The sequence below is a fragment of the Suillus subaureus genome (genome assembly GCF_016647635.1).
Source record: "Suillus subaureus strain MN1 chromosome Unknown BJ212scaffold_28, whole genome shotgun sequence".
Lineage (NCBI taxonomy): Eukaryota > Fungi > Basidiomycota > Agaricomycetes > Boletales > Suillaceae > Suillus > Suillus subaureus.
The window spans coordinates 144314-162866 of NW_024538584.1; the positions used below are offsets into that span (position 1 = coordinate 144314).

At 47.6% G+C, this 18553-nt stretch overlaps 5 protein-coding genes across 5 annotated transcripts; 3 read left to right on the plus strand and 2 right to left on the minus strand.

Moving 5' to 3' along the window:
- Positions 1-1366: 1366 nt before the first annotated feature.
- On the plus strand, positions 1367-3169 carry BJ212DRAFT_487145 (uncharacterized protein). Its single transcript, XM_041343319.1, has 12 exons — positions 1367-1457; positions 1512-1766; positions 1827-1941; positions 1993-2090; positions 2142-2221; positions 2272-2279; positions 2341-2484; positions 2536-2551; positions 2605-2647; positions 2701-2709; positions 2763-2800; positions 2851-3169. The coding sequence occupies exons 2-12, from the start codon at positions 1587-1589 to the stop codon at positions 3005-3007; spliced, it is 888 nt and encodes a 295-aa protein (XP_041190166.1). The 5' UTR covers positions 1367-1457; positions 1512-1586; the 3' UTR covers positions 3008-3169.
- An 891-nt stretch (positions 3170-4060) lies between these two features.
- BJ212DRAFT_1301784 (uncharacterized protein) lies at positions 4061-4788 on the minus strand (the record flags this gene model as incomplete). Its single annotated transcript, XM_041333179.1, has 4 exons — positions 4061-4222; positions 4267-4455; positions 4547-4655; positions 4754-4788. The coding sequence occupies 4 exons, from the start codon at positions 4786-4788 to the stop codon at positions 4061-4063; spliced, it is 495 nt and encodes a 164-aa protein (XP_041190167.1).
- Positions 4789-6035: 1247 nt separating this feature from the next.
- Positions 6036-8180, plus strand: BJ212DRAFT_1301785 (CHAT domain-containing protein; the record flags this gene model as incomplete). The annotated part of the gene is made up of 3 exons (XM_041333180.1): positions 6036-6655; positions 6827-7186; positions 7211-8180. The coding sequence occupies 3 exons, from the start codon at positions 6036-6038 to the stop codon at positions 8178-8180; spliced, it is 1950 nt and encodes a 649-aa protein (XP_041190168.1).
- Positions 8181-11030: 2850 nt separating this feature from the next.
- On the plus strand, positions 11031-11592 carry BJ212DRAFT_487276 (uncharacterized protein). The gene is made up of 3 exons (XM_041343320.1): positions 11031-11131; positions 11212-11303; positions 11356-11592. Exons 1-3 carry the CDS (start codon positions 11082-11084, stop codon positions 11499-11501), a joined length of 288 nt encoding a protein of 95 aa, XP_041190169.1. The 5' UTR covers positions 11031-11081; the 3' UTR covers positions 11502-11592.
- A 146-nt stretch (positions 11593-11738) lies between these two features.
- On the minus strand, positions 11739-13661 carry BJ212DRAFT_1372760 (actin). The gene is made up of 10 exons (XM_041336339.1): positions 13515-13661; positions 13414-13450; positions 13356-13361; positions 13273-13300; positions 13148-13216; positions 12501-13097; positions 12376-12447; positions 12183-12327; positions 11990-12128; positions 11739-11936 (listed from the first exon to the last, which is right to left on the minus strand). The coding sequence occupies exons 1-10, from the start codon at positions 13536-13538 to the stop codon at positions 11926-11928; spliced, it is 1128 nt and encodes a 375-aa protein (XP_041190170.1). The 5' UTR covers positions 13539-13661; the 3' UTR covers positions 11739-11925.
- Between the last annotated feature and the right edge of the window lie 4892 nt (positions 13662-18553).

Genomic DNA, 18553 nt, shown 5'->3' on the forward strand with positions numbered 1-18553 from the left:
TGACCTTCCCTCTGTCAGTTGGTGGTACCTAGTGATTCGGTAGTTTGCGATGGAAGGATGACCGAGTGGTGCAATAATTTGTGAATATGAGAGTGCACAAAGAGGCCGACTCGAAGAACGATGTCACTTTACACTGTAGAGACTCGCCAAGGAACGTCGTCGTCGTATTGGATGACGTTCCTTAACGAGTCTCTACAGTGTACAGACCCTGGTGGGCTGACACCCTTGAAACAGCAGGAGACTATATTCCTTCTGTATGGTTTGGCTAGGGGAGATTAGCAGGAGACATCCCCTCCCTAAAAAGTCGACAACTCAGCTCTTGCACGACTTCAATGACATTTAAGTCCCGACACCCATTTCCAATCCTCACCGCACATATGTCGAACGAGCAAGAAAATCAATCAGATGAGTAGCCTGAACTTGAAGCGCCCAGAATCTTAGAAGTCGAAAAGTGCTCTCATTGAGTAGATGCTGTGTGTGTGTCAAAAGATGTTTCGCACGACGATGGTTCTCAGAGAAACAATCTTACTATGCTATGGATTTTACCGAGAGCATATCATCTGTCCTTTCTGCTGTCTGGAGCTGCTTGTTTCCATGGCGTTGGGGGTGTGCGTATTATAACAGCCAATTAAGCTCTGAGTGGCGTCGGGCAATGGGCAGCTGTTGCACAATGCACGATAACACTCTGAGATAAAACGGAAGAAAGAAAGGCAAGTGCTTGCTCAAAGCGCTCAACGTTGAACGTTGTCAACAACATTCAACATGACGTGTGATAAAAGCGTGATGTGATGTCACGAGAACGATCAGTAACTGTCACCCACCTTCTCAAGATTTCCGAGTCACTCTATTCTCCTGCCTACAGGAGACGTTTGAAACACGCAAGCTGTCCCAACGTTGTATCTGTGCTGTGCTGCCTGCACAATGATCAACGTGATTTTCCCTGTAGATCCACGTGAGTATGACAGATATCAAACAGAAAACTGATTTTGCACCGCCATGTTGTCCTTGTGTTGCCAAATTCGGTTCCATGGACCTCCTTCTTTGCCATTCTGGATGGGAGAGGACTCGAGGGAGGCCCGGAAGCCCCTTTCATCGCCATGGTGCCATGATTGACAGCAACATATGCGCTGCTACACTGACAGCGTGGTTAACGAATCATATTCTGTGTCGATCTGTGTTAGTACCACATGCATATGCTGATAGCTTACTTTAAATTTCTCGACATCGGTGCACAGCAGTAACAGTACACATATTGCGCGCGAACTCAATTCCAGCTTGTAAACATCATGGCACTTGATTTATTCCTATACCAAGTACTGGAAGGCACGTTAGCATTGCTACGTCACGTCACTATGTAATTTGATACTTATAGGATTGTGCAGGATGGGTATTTTAACATCCTCACCCTGTTGTATTTGTCTCGTTGGAATGTCGGATATTAATGAATCACAGCAGTTGTGAGTGGTGCTTGCATAGATGTACTGTGTATCCTGATCCTTGCGATTTACCAGGTGGATGCACTTGTACGCCGTTCTCGTGGCAAACAGTATTAGGACATTTTATCTTTAATTTCCGAGCGTCGAGCGATGACAAATTTTCTAGGTATCCTGATATACGACCATATGGTGACCCTCCCAGAAGAAATCACTTTTATTTGGCGTCGTCCGAAGGCACTGTCTGCGAAGTTATTTATCGTCAATCGCTATATGGCTCTGCTCGGCAATATATTCGCCTTATGCATCGATTTCCTGCCCATTTCAGACGAGGTTCGATGATTTCATTATGCATGTACCCAACTCGCAAGCTCACAGAACTCACTTCCACAGAGGTTTCATTTCTGGTTCTTGCATATTTGTTATTTTGCTCAACAGTGGCTTAGTTGTGTGAAATTCACGTTATGCAGACAACTGTTCTTTTTTTCGCAAGGAATCATCGTGTGCTGTGAGTTACGAGTTTATTGCGAGAAATACGCATGCTAAAATTCCCACGGAGTCGTATTGACCATTCGCATTTATGCTCTCTACGGCTGTAATAAGCGTTTGCTTACCTGGATGATAATCATCGGTTTCACTCTTATAGCAGGAGCTTGTGTATGTATTCACGTAGACGTTTGGACTCGAGTGTCTATTGATCCTTCCTAGGCGGGAGCCATTGGACACTTCTCAAGCAATGCGACCATTTTTCCAGGAGTTGGCTGCTATGAAACATATACAGCAACAGTGTACGTCGTTCTCACCCCCGTTCTGTGCGTTTTCTCAAAAGTTGTTGCAGAGCCGCTCGTCAGTGAATTCTAAATCACGTTTGCACGCAACTTGATGTCATGGCCTTCTCCAATTGCAGGCGTTGGGCTGGCATGGGTGGCCCTGTTCATCTTTGAATTACTCATTTTTATTCTTACAGTGTACAGAATTTGCAAAACTAGAGGCTTGCTGCGGTTGTCTCTGTTTACCAGGAGCAACATTGTTGATATCGTATTTCACGACGGTAAGACATTCGTTGCGCCTGTAATACAAATGCTGAATCGGCCTAACACAGGTGCGATGTATTTCGGGTGAGGCTCTAGCGAGATCGTGGCTCGAGTGAATCTGATCCACATGCCCTCAGAGCGATGACACTGTTCAATATACCGAACATCCTGACGTACTATGTGAGTCAACGAATGAATATCAATGGAGTCAAAGTGCTGACAGTTTGAATTAGTCTAATTCAGTAAGCATATAAACCCGCAATATTTGGTTGACTACTTCCCGATAATTGCCAAGGTTGACAATAGAGGCAGTCTCGCCACATTTACTAGCTCGTGAGTCATTGATACAATACATACGGGCCGATCTTATATATTACCTCTAGCATGTCCGCTACTCTCATCTCTCGACTGATGCTTAACCTGCACGCATTCATGGATACTGGTATCTTATCCACCACCGTCCGGGATGACAGCACTAGCTTCGCTCTTCTTACCACCCGGGTCAACGTACAGTCCGCTATTTCCTCTCACCACTGGTAGGCTGGTTTTGGATTCTGTTTTTGGATGTGAAGTTGCAGAGGATTCTTGTTTTCCTTATGCGACGATTGCGGTATCCTGATGTGATGTTGTACCAGTTCGCTTGTATCAGTTTCATGTGTTAAAATACTAAGTATATTTTGATACTAGCCATGCACAGTGCGCACGAATACAATTAGCTTTGTAACTACGCACTATTAATAATTGATGTATACAGCAGTATTAGCACACAATGCAATGTCAAAAATCCTATCATACAGAAATGTTAAATAACAGGATTACAGAAAATGTGCAACATGGTTTACGGACGCTCAAACTAAACGCAAATGCGATCCGCTGTTTCATTGGAATCTTCTTGCGCAACGATTTCACAGCCTTCAATGTGCGACACTACCGCAGCCCATGTGCAGCTCAATTCCCCTGAGCCATCATTTGGGTTATCGCACAATCTGCCGTCGTCAACAGATCACATGGAACCAATCACATTGCAAAATTTGGAGATGTACACAGCCACACTGTCGAGAGGTCTGTGTACATATGTAACTTGACAATGTCATTAAAAATTTGAGCAGCACCTCCAAGAGTTGACCCAATCAATTCAGGCGAAGTCGGTTCTGTTTTTGCAATTGCGCTCGGGATGGCGGGTGTTGCACGCGTCAAGAAGTACTGAGCAAGGGAAGCAAGAAGGAAGTCAGAGAACCAATGCTTGCATGAGACTGGTGCTGACTGGCGGAACAAGAAATCTGCAGGGGTATTTTGAACATGATATGCAAGTAAAAAAAGCGGCGCACATGCAAGAAGCCTGTGAGTAGCCATATACCATAGAACGTGTCCACTGGTAGGCAGTACTTTGGGTTAATTGAGACTTGGATGGTGCATGTGTAAGTTGCGCAAAGTCGACATGCAGTGTCGATACAACCACACGCGCGCTATTTTGAGGTCCTGGGCAGTCACGTTGAAGTTCGATATTCCAAAAACAACCTGATGCTACTCGCCAATAGTACAAACCTCAACATCCCAATGTCATGCATAAGTCAGTACCCCATGTTCAAGATCCTACAACCCCTTCCCATACTGAGCCATCACGTCCCTCAATAATGCCTCATCCCCAAACCGCGGCTGAAAGCGCGCATTGAACGGTTTGGGGTGTAAAATCACGTTATCCACGAAGCTCATCTCATCAATCCGGTTCTCTGGGTCCTGACTGGTCTTGAACAACTACAGGAGGGGCGCGATGTTGATGAAGATTGAACGCTATGTACCGCCCGGGGGAGATTCTGCAGGTTGTTTTCTAGCAAGGTTCTACTCGGTCCAATATCAGGCGAGCTCCTGTGTCCAAAGCCATATGAAGGGAACTTCATGTTGTCCCAAAATTTGCCTTTGCTGCTGAGCCATCTCTCGGGATTGAAGTTGTCGGGGTTGGTGTAAACACTGGGTCGCGTGGGATTGCCCTGTCAAAGTGTAATCAGCATATTATTCTGTAGGTTTCCGCTCAAGCAGCCATAAGAATAGGGAAAACAAGCCAGAGCACTGGAAACGTACATAAACGAGATCGGCCAAAGCACAGTAAGCAAATCCAAGCGTTGTAACAGGTTTCCATCCAACATGAACGCTTCGATCTGCGGAAGGGAATTGTAGTCGAACGTGGGAGCTGTAACGACCAGGTTGAGTTTCATTCACAAAGATGAGCCTTGGTATACCTCTGTCAGGACCAACAATGATGTCCAGCTCTTGCACTTTCTCCCGCACCTTGGGATAACATGCCAAGCCATGACAACATACATGATCGCCACAGCAGTCGTGTCTGAATTGGTATCAAAGAGGGATCCAGCAAGATAGGCTACTTCTTCGTCCGAAAGCTTGTGTGAGGACTATTTCTCAAGACTGTACAAAGCAAATGAGAGACCGGCTTTGCCGGTCGCCTGCAAACAACCGAGAGTCAAGTGGCATTTAAGAATGACATTGAAGAAACGAACCAACTCTTTTGAAACGCGATTGAGTTGGTCATGGAAGACCTGATTCTTTTCTCTTCTCAACATCAGCAACTAAGGAAGGTGGGTCTGTCACGCGCCCGCTGCATAAGTTACGCTGCTGCACTCTAGTTCATGCGTCATCGACTTGCATGTGGATGTGCAATGTGACAAGAGATGTGTTGGCGTCTTCGACTACTGTCTTGGGTGTAGGTGCGGGTGGTGGCAAGAAAGGGGTAGGGAAGAGTTGACAAGATGAGGGCAGCGCGCTGGAGGTATCGGAGGAAAGGCTAGAAAATAGGAAGGGCGCTAGAGACTCGTATAAGGAGTTATCATAAAGGCTTGGGAGGGAATGCAAGAGTACTTTAAAATATAAATGGCGAGAGCTTGGAGGGTGGGTCCCTCGGATTATGTATAATTAGGCGGCTTGACGACATTTAGAAATTGAGCGGCACCTTCCAATTGGCACAAGTCCAACTCCTTCCTGATAAAGTCTGACGAAGACCACCACAGAAACACGACCAACGTCGGCTGCCATGGTCGCTAGGGCTAAACATTCATTACAGCGTTCTCCATAAAAAGTGTAAAATTCTGAATCATGATCAAACCGTACCCCACATGTTGCACTAGGTAGTCTCAAGCCTACGACACTTTGACTTCCATATTGACAGACGCAGAGCTCGTTAGCTTCGATTCGTCTGGATACTGTAGTGGATTGGTGACTGTCGACTGCAGTGGATACGTGGAAGCTGGCGTAATTGACCAGCGCTCGGCATTTCACTTCCTTTTGTGCATACGCCATAGACGTGCTACCGGCAGGTATGAATGTTTTCAACCTCCAAACGCCAACTCGAGCCACTCTCACAGGCTTCTACTACTTGATTCCTCGGATTTCCACTAATGTGCGTATGCATTGCGATTCAAACTTATCTGCCCGGATGCTGTGCTAATGAAAGGCGATAATTCAACAGTATTCGTCGTCTTCGCCCACTTGTATTGTTCGGCTTCATCCACCCTGTACTCCTGACATTCTTCGTATAACTTAACTGTGGTATCATAGCATGGCAGGCGACGTGGAAAATTGTCGAGCGGCCTTGAGGAGATGTCCCCCCGGTCACCCTGATCGATCACAGTCTGTCAACAATCTCGCTCTCAGCCTTGGAGACAGGTTCAGGCAGCGGGGCGTCCCTTCTGACCTTGATGAGCGCATCGAGCTAAATTGGGCTGCACTACTCCTTCGTCCCCCCGGTCATTCTGATCGATCACAATCTCTCAGCAATCTCGCTGCCAGCCTTGGAGACAGGTTCAGGCAGCGGGGCGTCGCTTCTGACCTTGATGAGTGCATCGAGCTACATCGGGCTGCACTACTTCTTCGTCCTCCCGGTCATTCTGATCGATCACAGTCTCTTGGCAATCTCGCCCTCAGCCTTCAAGACAGATTCAGGCAGCGGGGCGTCCTGTCTGACCTTGATGAGTGCATCGAGCTCCATCGGGCTGCATTACTCCTTCGTCCCTCCGGTCATTCTGGTCGATTACAGTCTCTCAACAATCTCGCTGCCAGCCTTCGAGACAGATTCAGGCAGCGGGGCCTCCCGTCTGACCTTGATGAAACATTTAGCCTGTTCTTGCAACTCCCATACATATCTCATGCAGTCTCTCGTGCGGATCTTACTGCTGCCAAGTCATGGGCTACCGCTGCTGAAGGGACAAACCATAGTTCTGCATTGCTCGCATATTAAACTGCATCGAAATTTCTGGATCAGCATGTCACTCTTTTGTCGTCTTCGTCACGTCATTTCGATGTCGTAAGGATGGCTACGGCGTCCCTTGCTGTGGACGCTTTCTCATGCAGCGTTCGTCGTGGTGCGCTGACAACTGCTGTGGAATTGGTGGAGCAAGGTCGTGCAGTGTTCTGGACTCAGTTGACACGCTTAAGCTCACCGTTTGATGGACTTTCTCTTCCCGGTGATACCGGCGGAGCCTTGGCGGAAGAGTTCGAGCAGCTGAGCTTTCGCCTTCGTAGCGCATTTGATCAGTCTACTGAAGACCAGTCTCCACAAATCCGTCAACTGGCCATCCAATGGAATGATGTCGTCTCTCGCATTCGTATGCTCCCTGACTTGTCTCGATTTCTCCTGCCTCCCCTGTTCTCAGACCTACAGAAGGCCGCTGAAGAGGGACCTGTCATCATCGTCAATGCTAGCCAGTACAGGTGCGACGCCTTGATTGTCCTAAGTAACCAAAATCCTGTCCACCTTCCGATTGATGTCACGCAGGCTGAAGTCTCCGAATTGTCCTCTGATTTTCAGTCCGTCGCAGAGCAATTTGGTTCTTCCGATCATCAGAACAAGCTTGTGAGCATCCTCCGCAAGCTTTGGCATGATATCGTTGACCCCATAGTCCAAGCCCTCAGGAAGTCAAATGTTCGCCATGGCTCGCGTATCTGGTGGTGTCCCACTGCTGAATTTACTTTGCTTCCTCTACATGCAGCAGGACCCTATGAGAGGGAGAGAGATAACTTGTCAGAGATCTACATTTCCTCTTATACCCCCACTTTGGCGACGCTCGTTCGTGCGAGACAGCGTGTCTCTCAATATGCATCTACTCAATATTTTGTTGCAATTGGTCAAGAAAACCCGGACAGAGGGAAGGAACTGCGATGCGTCGCTCCTGAATTAGCCGCCATAGCTCAGCGTCTCGTGCCCATCGTGTCGTCCTTCACATCGCTCGAGGACAGCGATGCAACAGTGCAGGGTGTCCTCGATGCACTAAACCATAACCAGTGGCTTCACCTAGCCTGCCACGGAATGCCGAATCGACAACGACCATTTGAATCTTCCTTCGCAATGCGTGATAGGCCGTTGATGATTAAGGACATCATCCGATCGAACTGGCAGAACCCGGAGTTTGCATTCTTATCGGCTTGCCACACTACCGTGGGCGACGAGAAGAATCCAGATGAGTCGATCCATCTCGCCGCGGCGATGCAGTTCTCCGGATTTCGCAGTGTGATTGGATCTATGTGGTTTGTTGATGACGAGGCTGCACGGCAGGTTGTGTCTGCTTTTTACGACAAGTTGATCGATGATTCAGGGAGATTAGATTGCACGCGGGCTGCAGTGGGGTTGCACAAGGCTGTGAGGAAATTGCGGCGCAATAATATTCCACTGGAACAGCAGATCGTATTTGTTCACATAGGTGTCTAGTTTGAGGCTCGAATCGCTATTTTATTGCATTTTTTCGTGATCCTGATCTCTTTCATTCCCCCATTGTCCCAACTATATCTCAGTTATTTATGTAAATCATGTCTTCACGATAATTCTAATGTGACATTCCCAGTTGTTGTATCCTAATCATACCCTATGGTACAAGCTCGCTGCCTGCATTTTTTTCTTACAAGGACACCCCTTTGGTTGGCTTTATAGTAGCAAGCCAGGAAATACAACATTGGCAGTCTTGTCCCTTGTTTATCTCCGCAAAAAGACAGCGTGTCTCTTCACGTTCTCACCCTCGACAACGCCGTATACAATTGACCGTGAGCAAATGGATCCGTCCGCAGGTCCAAGACGGTCCGTGCTAGCGTCAATCCTTGATAGCTGTTGAATATAACTCGCACGCGGCTCGCAGAGCCTAGGAAATTGTCTGTCCACGACGAACAGTTTGGATGGAATGAAAAGTTGAGGCGTGGGATACAGTGGCTTTCAAATGTATTGAGATGTTGGACTTCCACAAATTGCTGATGCAGTACAGTTGCCCGCGCTTGCGCGTTTCTCGACAACAAGGAGGTACTCCAGGATGAGTCAATATCGTGATGTGGTCAGGAGTGTTGACAGAGAAGATAGGCATGAGATCCCTTGATGATGAGCTGGAATTTTACGAGCTTGTCGAATTGGATGCAAAAGGTGAAGAGGATGAGCAACTTGAAAGTTTCGATGATATGATGTGCAGTACGGTGTAATCCGCTTCGATCCAATCAGCGGAGCATCCGTCTGTCACGTGGTGAGAAAAAGTCATAGCCATGGACATGGCATTGCCAACCGCCATGTCTTCTTTCCTGGCCAGCCAATGGCCTACCACTGGCACTTCAAACACTGTTTCACAGCCTTGTGCGACACTACCACAGCTCATGTGCAGTTCAAACAGATCACATGGAACCAATTACACTGCGAAATTTGGAGAATTGCATAGCCGCAGCGAGATGGATCAACTCATCGGGACTCTTCTCACTGCCCACGATAGTGTGGCATGCAGATAAGAATGCAAAATCAGGAATCTGCCGGTGAGATTTGATGTCCCCGATCATTAAAGGCGCATCGCGCATCGCAAATACCCGAATGGTTGTTATCGATTCGGCATTCTGTGGCAGGCCAGGTGGAACCGTTGATTCCGTAAAGCATCAAGTGCTCCCTGGACTGCTGCACATGCTGACGGGTGAGACGATATCATCTCATTGCATAGTCAGTCATCAGATTTGCGGGGACTGGCCTGATCGAAAACGTCAGTACGAAGGCGAAGCTTAGCTGCTCGAACTCTTCCGCTAAGGCAGCGTCAGTGCCACGCGAGACGAGACGAGAAGTTTATCGTGTGGTATGCAGAAACGTGCCAACCGGGTCCAGAATACCGTACGGCATTGCTTCGCCAGTTATACAGGAATGGTCAAAGCGCCGCAATAACCACTACATGAGAAAGCATTCGTAGCCAGGCAAGAAAATGGCTTCCCTGAGGGGGTCGAAATGGCGTGAGGAAGACGACAAAAGAGTGACATGCTGATGTAGAAATTTCGATGCGGCCTGGCGGGCAAGCAATAGTGACATGGTTCATCTCCTCAGCAGAGGAGACCGACTAAGATCATGATGAGAGGATACGTGAGATAGGCGGGGAAGTTTCGGACATGGCGTAAATGCTTCACCCATGTCAGACGGGATGCCTTGTTGCTCGAATCAGTCTCGAAGGGTGCTGGCAAGATTGTGGAGAAACACGATTGGATCAAAACGACCAGGAGGGACAGAGGCATAGTGCAGCCTAGCGAAGTTTGATGGCCCCCTCGTGATCAGACAGGATGCCCCACTGCTGGAATCTGAGTACCAGATAAGGTTGATCAATGAGCACGTACTTGAAATTATGAGCAGTGAAGCAGTGAAAGCCTGTGAGAAAATGACGCGGCAAGTTCTGAGAAAAACCTTTGATAAAGCTACTGTAATTTCAAAGGGCGCCACGATGTCACAACGGAGCTGAGTGCTGACAACTAGACTGGTGACCAGCCCGTCTATAGACGAGCTAGTTATAACCGAGCTAGTCCCCAGTCTAGCTCACAACAAAAATGGAAGGGATGCTGAAGCGAAAACAAGATTGTTTCATGCGTCTGTTGCTGAAAACTGTATATAAGGTGTTTGTGCCGACGCTTACTTTATTTTCACATACAATGTCTTTGAGACTCCTGCAACCAATTTCAACGAGCAACGGAGGGTTGTCTATGTCAAGGTTCTCCCTAGCCGCGCAAGAGACTTCTCAGGACGAGCACCAGCATATCAGCACCGATGCCACCGCATTTGCACCCAGCGCTTTACCAATCCTCGGGTGTGCGCCCCTTGTGGTCAACATACAGACATGTTCATCGCGGAACTTGGACACATTCGCCTGGATCTTATATTATCCGAGGTCGTCGAACCCTGTTGGGATCGTTGTTCCGTTGCAAACGTTCGTTCGTCAATTCCGCGTGGCCTCCGTATGCTGCGAGCATTGATAGAATGTTTGCTAGACGATTGCGTCGTGCGTCGTTTGGAAAAAACTGTGAATTCCTTGTGCACGGTGTCGAAGATTAATCGCCTGCGAGAGAGCATCAGGTCTGTTACAACAAAGTTTCACCTTTGATATGCAGTAAATGCCCATTGGATCTCAATGAGAATAGCAGCATATCAAAGGACACAAGTGATAGTAGCGATGAACTCGAGTTACTTGATTATGTGGGATACTGGTGCATGATGCATCCGAGTTGACGACAAGTTGCTGAGTCAATTTATATAAGTAAGTGAAGTCCGAATTGCTTACATACGCTTTGAAGCTGCCATCCGAATTCGAACATACCCTTGATCCATTTTCGACTGGGCATGAGTGATCAGGTCGCAGCAGCAAAAGCCTCAGAGCAGGCGGCCTCCAGGTTTGTCTTCATAAGATAGCACAGATGAAAATATCACTCACTCGTCGTATCCCGGAAACCTATTGGTGATGTCATCAAAGGGCGGCGCTCATGAAACTCCTCTTTTTCGCTGCAACTCTTGCCATCCTACCAATCTCATCGTACTTCTTCTCTGAAAAATATGTTTGGTCTGGTACGTCTACTACAGGATGCAATCACGAGTTTGTACTGATGTTTTCTTCAAGGCAACTCCAACTATGCTGCGATCACCGCCATATGTGCGGCGAACATAGTCCTCATTGCGTACATCGTCGTTTCTTTGATGGAAGACAAGCAATCGTTCAAGGAAGCGGAGGAGAAGAAACTGTCAGAAACCAAGAAGGAGCGATAAATTGGGTCATTACTCACTATGTATGTCGTTGTCGTCTAGGGACTTTCAATGCATGCATTCTTTCTGTTCATGTCCGCTTTGTGCAGCGGGATTCAGTCAGAATAATCGCCGAGGCCCAGACTACGGCTTGTTAAAAGATACTAATTATTAAAAGTTTATCAGAAATGTCTGCTTCAAAGTGATCAAACAAATACTTCGGAGCAGTGCACTCCTGATCCAACTTGGTATACGTCATTCAAATCACGATCAACGTTCATTACGAAATTGACATTCGTCTGCAGGGAAGACAAACAGTTTAACATAGAAAATTTTCTTCCATCTACCCATAGAACTCCTCCGGCCATTGAAATATCAAAGTGTCACTGGGATTCAATAACAATGTCGTCCTAGTACATCGTATACGTGGTTACTTCTTTCATTACATTTAGAAGCACTCTGTTGCGGGGGTAATTGAGAACAAGTAGAATCATGAGATGAGAGACACGTACTGCGATGAACGATACCAGGACCTGACTCGTCGTATTCCTGCTTTGAACACCACAAGTTCTGGAAAGTGGACAACGAAGCCAAGATAGAGCCACCGATCCAGACGGAGTATTTCCGCTCAGGAGGAGCGACGATCTTGACCTATAAGCGGCGACGAATGAGAATAACGACTGTACACAAAATGTTGACACGAACCTTCATGCTCGAAGGCGAGAGTGACGTCAACTCCTTCTGCATACGGTCGGCAATACCAGGGAACATAGTAGTACCACCCGACAGCACAACGTTACCATACAAGTCGCGACGGATATCAAGATCGCACTTGAAGATCGAGTTGTACCTAGGACGGGGGTAAATCACACTACGTTTCTTGTAAATGAGTTCTTACGTAGTCTCATGGATACCAGCAGCTTCGAGACCAAGGAATGCAGGCTGGAAGAGAGCCTCGGGTGCACGGAATCTTGTGATTTTATAAGTTAAGACAATGCAATAATCAGGGCAAAATCAACTTACCGCTCGTTACCGATGGTGATGACTTGACCATCAGGCAGCTCATAGCTCTTCTCAAGTGCCGATGACTGAGCGGCAGTCTGCATCTCCTGCTCGAAATCGAGGGCGACGTAGCACAACTTCTCCTTGATGTCACGGACGATTTCACGCTCTGCGGTCGTCGTGAATGAGTAACCGCGCTCAATCAAATTTTTGATCAGATAGTCGGTAAGATCACGACCAGCAAGGTCGAGACGGAGAATAGCATGAGGCAGAGCAAAACCTTCGTAGATAGGAACCGTGTGGGTGACACCGTCACCGGAGTCCATGACGATACCGGTGGTACGACCGGACGCGTACAACGACAAGACGGCTTGAATGGCGACATAGAATGCAGGTGCATTAAATGTCTCGAACATGATTTGGGTCATCTTTTCGCGGTTAGCTTTGGGGTTCAGGGGGGCCTCGGTCAGTAAGACGGGATGCTCCTCCGGGGCCACACGAAGCTCGTTATAGAATGTATGATGCCAGATCTTCTCCATGTCATCCCAGTTCGTAACAATACCGTGCTCGATGGGGTACTTTAGGGTCAAGATACCACGTTTGGACTGAGCCTCGTCACTGCGCGAGTTAAATTAGGTGAAAGCTTAAATGAGATAGCCGAAGCTTACCCGACATAAGAGTCCTTCTGACCCATGCCAACCATGACACCCTGGTGACGAGGGCGACCAACTATGGAGCTGTAAGTCTGTGTGAGTGCTGGATCATCAGTAATGATATACGATCTAAAACGTACGGGAAAACGGCGCGGGGAGCATCGTCACCTAATGAGACGGGATCAGTTCGTATCATTATACCCCACGAACGGCCTTGAATTACCAGCAACTACGAAGATGCTTATCAGACGGTGAAACACGTAGATCGAAGAGAAACTTACAGCCAGCCTTGCACATTCCGGATCCATTATCGATAACCTGACAACGCGAGGAAATTGAGCATTTTATACGGGGTCAAGAACTACAATGGGATTGAACATACGAGGGCGGCTACTTCTTCTTCCATGGTGAATTAGTTGTGTAGTAGATTGGTGGGAGATGGAGGTTATAAGTTGAAGTGCACCAGCACATCACAAGCGGAGTGTGCATTTCAAACTCAGACCTCTGAATCACACAAGGCAGTGCCGGTCAATGCATAACTTATCGGATATTAGGCAGGATCCAGCTAAACGGAAAGCTTGACGTTGAAGTAGCTTAGGGAATTTATAGTATGAGAGGCGCATTTGAGTCAATCGCTTCAAAATTGAAGGTTGCAATAACCGTCGTGTTTTCGCTGTATGCCATTTTCGATATGAACTTTATGCCCGAATCGACGGTCCTCATGCTCGTTGGAAGCTTGGCATATGTAGCATCGCACGTAGAGCAATAAATCAGTCCAGCACATATATTGTGAACGAACATCACAGCACGATCATGCATAGCAGATCATCAGCACGTCAATGCACCATGCCGAGCGTCCTCAGAAATGCAGCGTTGGCCGCACTTGATACAGCAAGAAGTTGGCAAGAGTTCCTCGCGTGGCTAATAGTTCCAACAACCGTTCCGCTCTGCGTTGTATCGGCGGTCGTTTGATCATCGTGACAGCCAGCAAATGAGAACTAGACAGGGTTATACTCAAGTAGAAGAAGTACACAGCATGATGCCAGACAGTCATTTGCCGTTTCAATGCTCAGGTCTTCTGTTCCCAAGCCTGACGAGTTATCTCGAGAGGTTGCACTGGGGAGATCGGGCAAGATCAGGCGCGGGTCCTGCATGCGAGTGCGCTCACGATACATAACAGCTCTGGCAATCATGGAATTTCAGTCAGATTTTATTACGACTGAACGACGCACCTCTAATACTGTTCACGAGCAAGTCTAACTCCATACATATCTGAACCTGTTCCCCGTGACCCGAGCCTCGACGGCAATATTGAGGCATTCGAAATTACTGGTGAGTCAGTGACGGTCGTAAAATAGCGTAAAGCGGAAATATAGCACATTGTGGAGCAAAAGTCAATGCATGTCATGCAGAAAATCAGGATGTTTCACCTTGTTGGTAGTTGCGTTTCTAAGTCGCCTCATTCCTCGGCGGCATAGAATTTAGTCTACGCGGAGTGGCTCTAGACTGACCACCCTTTTCGCACCTTGCTGCAGTCCACCGTCCCCTAGGGTAGGGGGCTGTTAACATAGGGAGAGAAGGGCTAGTAAAGCGAATTGGCAGCGGTTTCGAGCCTGCGAAAGCTCTGGTCAGGGGGTTGCCGCTACCCCTACCGCTTCTAGAAAGTCTCTCCTTCTCAAGTCTTTTTCAATGAGTAGATAAATCGTGCGAAACGGTGTTCCGTGCGATATGGCAGTCCGTGCACAACCTATGACCCATCGATGGAGAAGTTTTACAGATTGGGCTAATCCTTATCGTAGACGAACGAGTCTTGTGAAACCGGGCCTGATGCCCCAAGACGACAAAGAGAACGACCAGACTACGAGCCTTTCGACTCATCTTCGGGATTTCATGATCGAGTCCATATAGAATAGCGTGCGCATAGAATTGCCTCGAACTGTCGGTACAAATATCATAATTCGCAGGCTAAATTTAAAGGGCGCATGAGTATGATACCAAGATATTTCGATAGAAGTAGTCTTACATGTTGAGAACGGTTTCACGTCGTGAACAATTTGAATGTCTCAGACGAAGTTGCTGCTTGGAAGTTGGCACTGGCAGCTGGCGGGGTCAGACACCCATGAAAATTCGTTTCGGTGGTTGACTTTGATTCCGATCTGCGAAGAGTCGGACCTCATTAATCATTTCCGGACTCGGATCAGCTCAAAGGACAATTTCGACGTGCACAACGTGAAGTATAGGAACAACCCGGGCCTTAGCGAACCTGTTGCGGCTGTGAACTCCGACTAACCATACCTTACGTAATGAACACTACCTTTCCTATGGTCCATCTTTTCAAGTTACTTACACTCGAGAACCAAGGCACACTGTCTCATCGTCGTCAAGGAAATGGTGGTTCAGATGCGTGGGGGGATCCTGCACCGAGCGACTCGTCCTCAACGAAAAATTTGTAGGAACGAAAGACCTTCCAGCAGTCGCACTCCTCAAATTCAAAGCTTGCCAAGCTCGACCACTATCACCCGTCCACAGGCTCCGCACCTAGCTCATGAACACCTCCATTCTACTACACAAGAACAGAGGTGTCAAGGTTTGCGCAGCCTACTACCTCGCTGACATCTAGCTCGAGTAATTCCCTGGCCACATATGCGCGATGCGTCAGGACTCAATCTTGCTCCCAGTGTAATCACTCTTGATCCTGCTGAATCCTCGACAATCTATCCGCCGCCGACTTTGAGCCTCACCGCTTTGGCAAGGAGTTTTACTCAGTACCGTCGAGCACACGCGGTTGACAGATCTAGGTGCTATAGGTGCTATCGTGCATTCGAGTCGGACGGGGAGATCTTGTTGTGGAAAAATACGAAGGCAATGCTGTCTTCAAAGTAGCAGATGCAAAGGCTAAGCTCCTGGAGCTTCCCGAGCCCGTCGCACCTGCCGCATTACACTCGTATGCATCGATTGATTGCGCAATATCTACGAAATACAACTGTGCATGTAATTGGTTTGCCCAAATTGATGATCCTCCAAACTACCAGATATGTTTCGTGCAGAGCTCCAGAGCAATACCACCAAACACATGTTCCCCAAATGCTCCCTGCGCATTTCCCGTGCTACACAGTGTTACCGCCGGTTGACACATATCCTTGCTCATGGAAAGCGATCGTAGTCATGCGAGTTCCTTCGTCGGAATCGGCTACCAGCTTGGCGTGATATTCCCGAATGCTGAGGACGAGACGTGGTCCCAGCACAAACATCTGCACAAACTGGGCGATTTGGAAAACGCCGTAATAAACACCGGAACCCACGCTAGTTGTACCCTATGGAAACGATGGGTGGTCAGCAAGTAGTCAGATGTAGATATTAGTCACATCCGCGCACTTTGAAGGTGGGAGATAATGTGCCGAGGTTGAAGCAAGTCACAGCAACAAAGCTAGCATATGGGAAACTTTAGTGGAACAAGATAATAACTTACAAATTACCGAACTCACCCTAGGAAGTATGGCACATGACTTCTTATCAACACCGTGAAACAGTCAACGATAGTCGATCCTGTCGGTGATTTTTGCAGTTCACGGATATGTTTGATGACAATCCAGACAGCGAGAAACAAGGCAATGACCTCCCATACAAGGGTGGGTATGAAGATTTCCTGGTTCAGCGTGCCGCCGACGCCGAGACTCAGACATGTGCGGTAGCCAGAAAGGATAACATCCTCTGGTATTCGTGCATGAGTCTCATGTGCCAGAGGCCTTCATCCGTAATTGAAACTCACCCGCTGAAGCTCCGACGTTTCCTATTCCCGTCATAACTCCAGAGGTGATCGTGCACAACAGTAAGACTACACCAAGGAAAATGAGCATCTCTTTGGATCCCTGATACATGGCATGTATCCGAATCATCATGATGACTTGCATGGTATTTCAGTCACTTGAATATCAATGAAGTATTCAGCTGAGCTCACCCCCCAGCATGGCATTGACGACGACAGGTATCCATACCTGCATGAAGTAAAGGACATCGCCTGAAAAACTCAGTGAGCGATGCGCACTGGTGGACTTGGTGCTTCAGATGAACTTACAGCTGTTACAGTCGTTATGTTGAAAAAACAATCCGGCCGAGAACATCACTCACTCCTGTGCATGAGTACATTAGTACTCTGGGAATGGCATGTAGCGGCACAGAATACTCACTACATCTGTAATCGAGAACGGGAGATTTGCTGCATCCCACCAGTCAGAAGAAACATATATATTTGGCTCGGCACATACCAACTATGTAGACGCTGGTTGGAAAAGATGGCTCGTTAGCACAGTGCAGTGTCATCTAGTTAGCGATGCAAACGTACACAGAATATAGTATTCCACAGCAGCGCACCTAGTATATGTGAAAGTCAGCATGACTTGGCAACCACGCGTATAGCATAAGATACGTACACAAACATAGAGAACAGTCAAGAAGGACCAGCGTCGGGTCTGCACCGAATCAACTGCATTAGCCTACTGCGCTTCTGAAGTGGTATTTTGCTCACCCAGATCAAATCGAACTATTCAAGGATTCTCGGTGAGATGGCTTCGTCGGTAATAGCATCGACTAACCTCTTGTGTAAATGACAATACTTGAATGCATATCAGTATCAATAATCCCCTCGGAAAGTATTATCAATGTCATGATCTTGCTCACCCCAGTCGTATACCACTGCAGTAGAAGATGCAACTAAACCACAGTCAAAGATAGGGAGATTAGTCTTCGAGCCATCATCCGCCCTGCTCTCCACGAACCTATAAAATAATTCAATATATAACACCACTGGATGTACGGCCACCAAGCTGGATTATTTGAGACGTGGGACATGTTGGGATTGGCGAACTTGACGTTCGACCTCAGGCCGCAGATATACCACCATCCTGGCGGACTTGTTCCGAGATTTGTGATTTGTGATGCTCCATTGATTACATCGAGGCCGTTGATACGATCAATTAAATCTGAATTGAGTTAAGTAATATACCATCCCTTCCGGCTGCAACCGGCACCCCACAGCCTGCGAGCACTGTGCGTTGCTGTGCGTTTCCACGCCATGGAGCTAGAAGCCAATGACCTGTCAAATCCTGGACCTGACTTATGTCAAAAACATGGGCGTGATTGATGTAGGCGATTGTGCGATGTGAGGCCAAATGCCTCGTTGCCTTTGGCTGCCTTGCTGTTGGAGTGTATCAATACGACTGTATTCGCTTTGGCACTTTCGCTTCAAGTTGGTGTTAGTCACAAGCCGAGTAGCTCGACGCTCAGTCAGCAACAGCAATCCATACTGTATGACGTACGATTTGCCTACGGATAGGCGTCTATTAATAGAGGACTCACACAATAATGAGCTTACAGCCTTTGGAACGATGCTGAGATGGGCAAATTGGGTAAACAATGGTATCG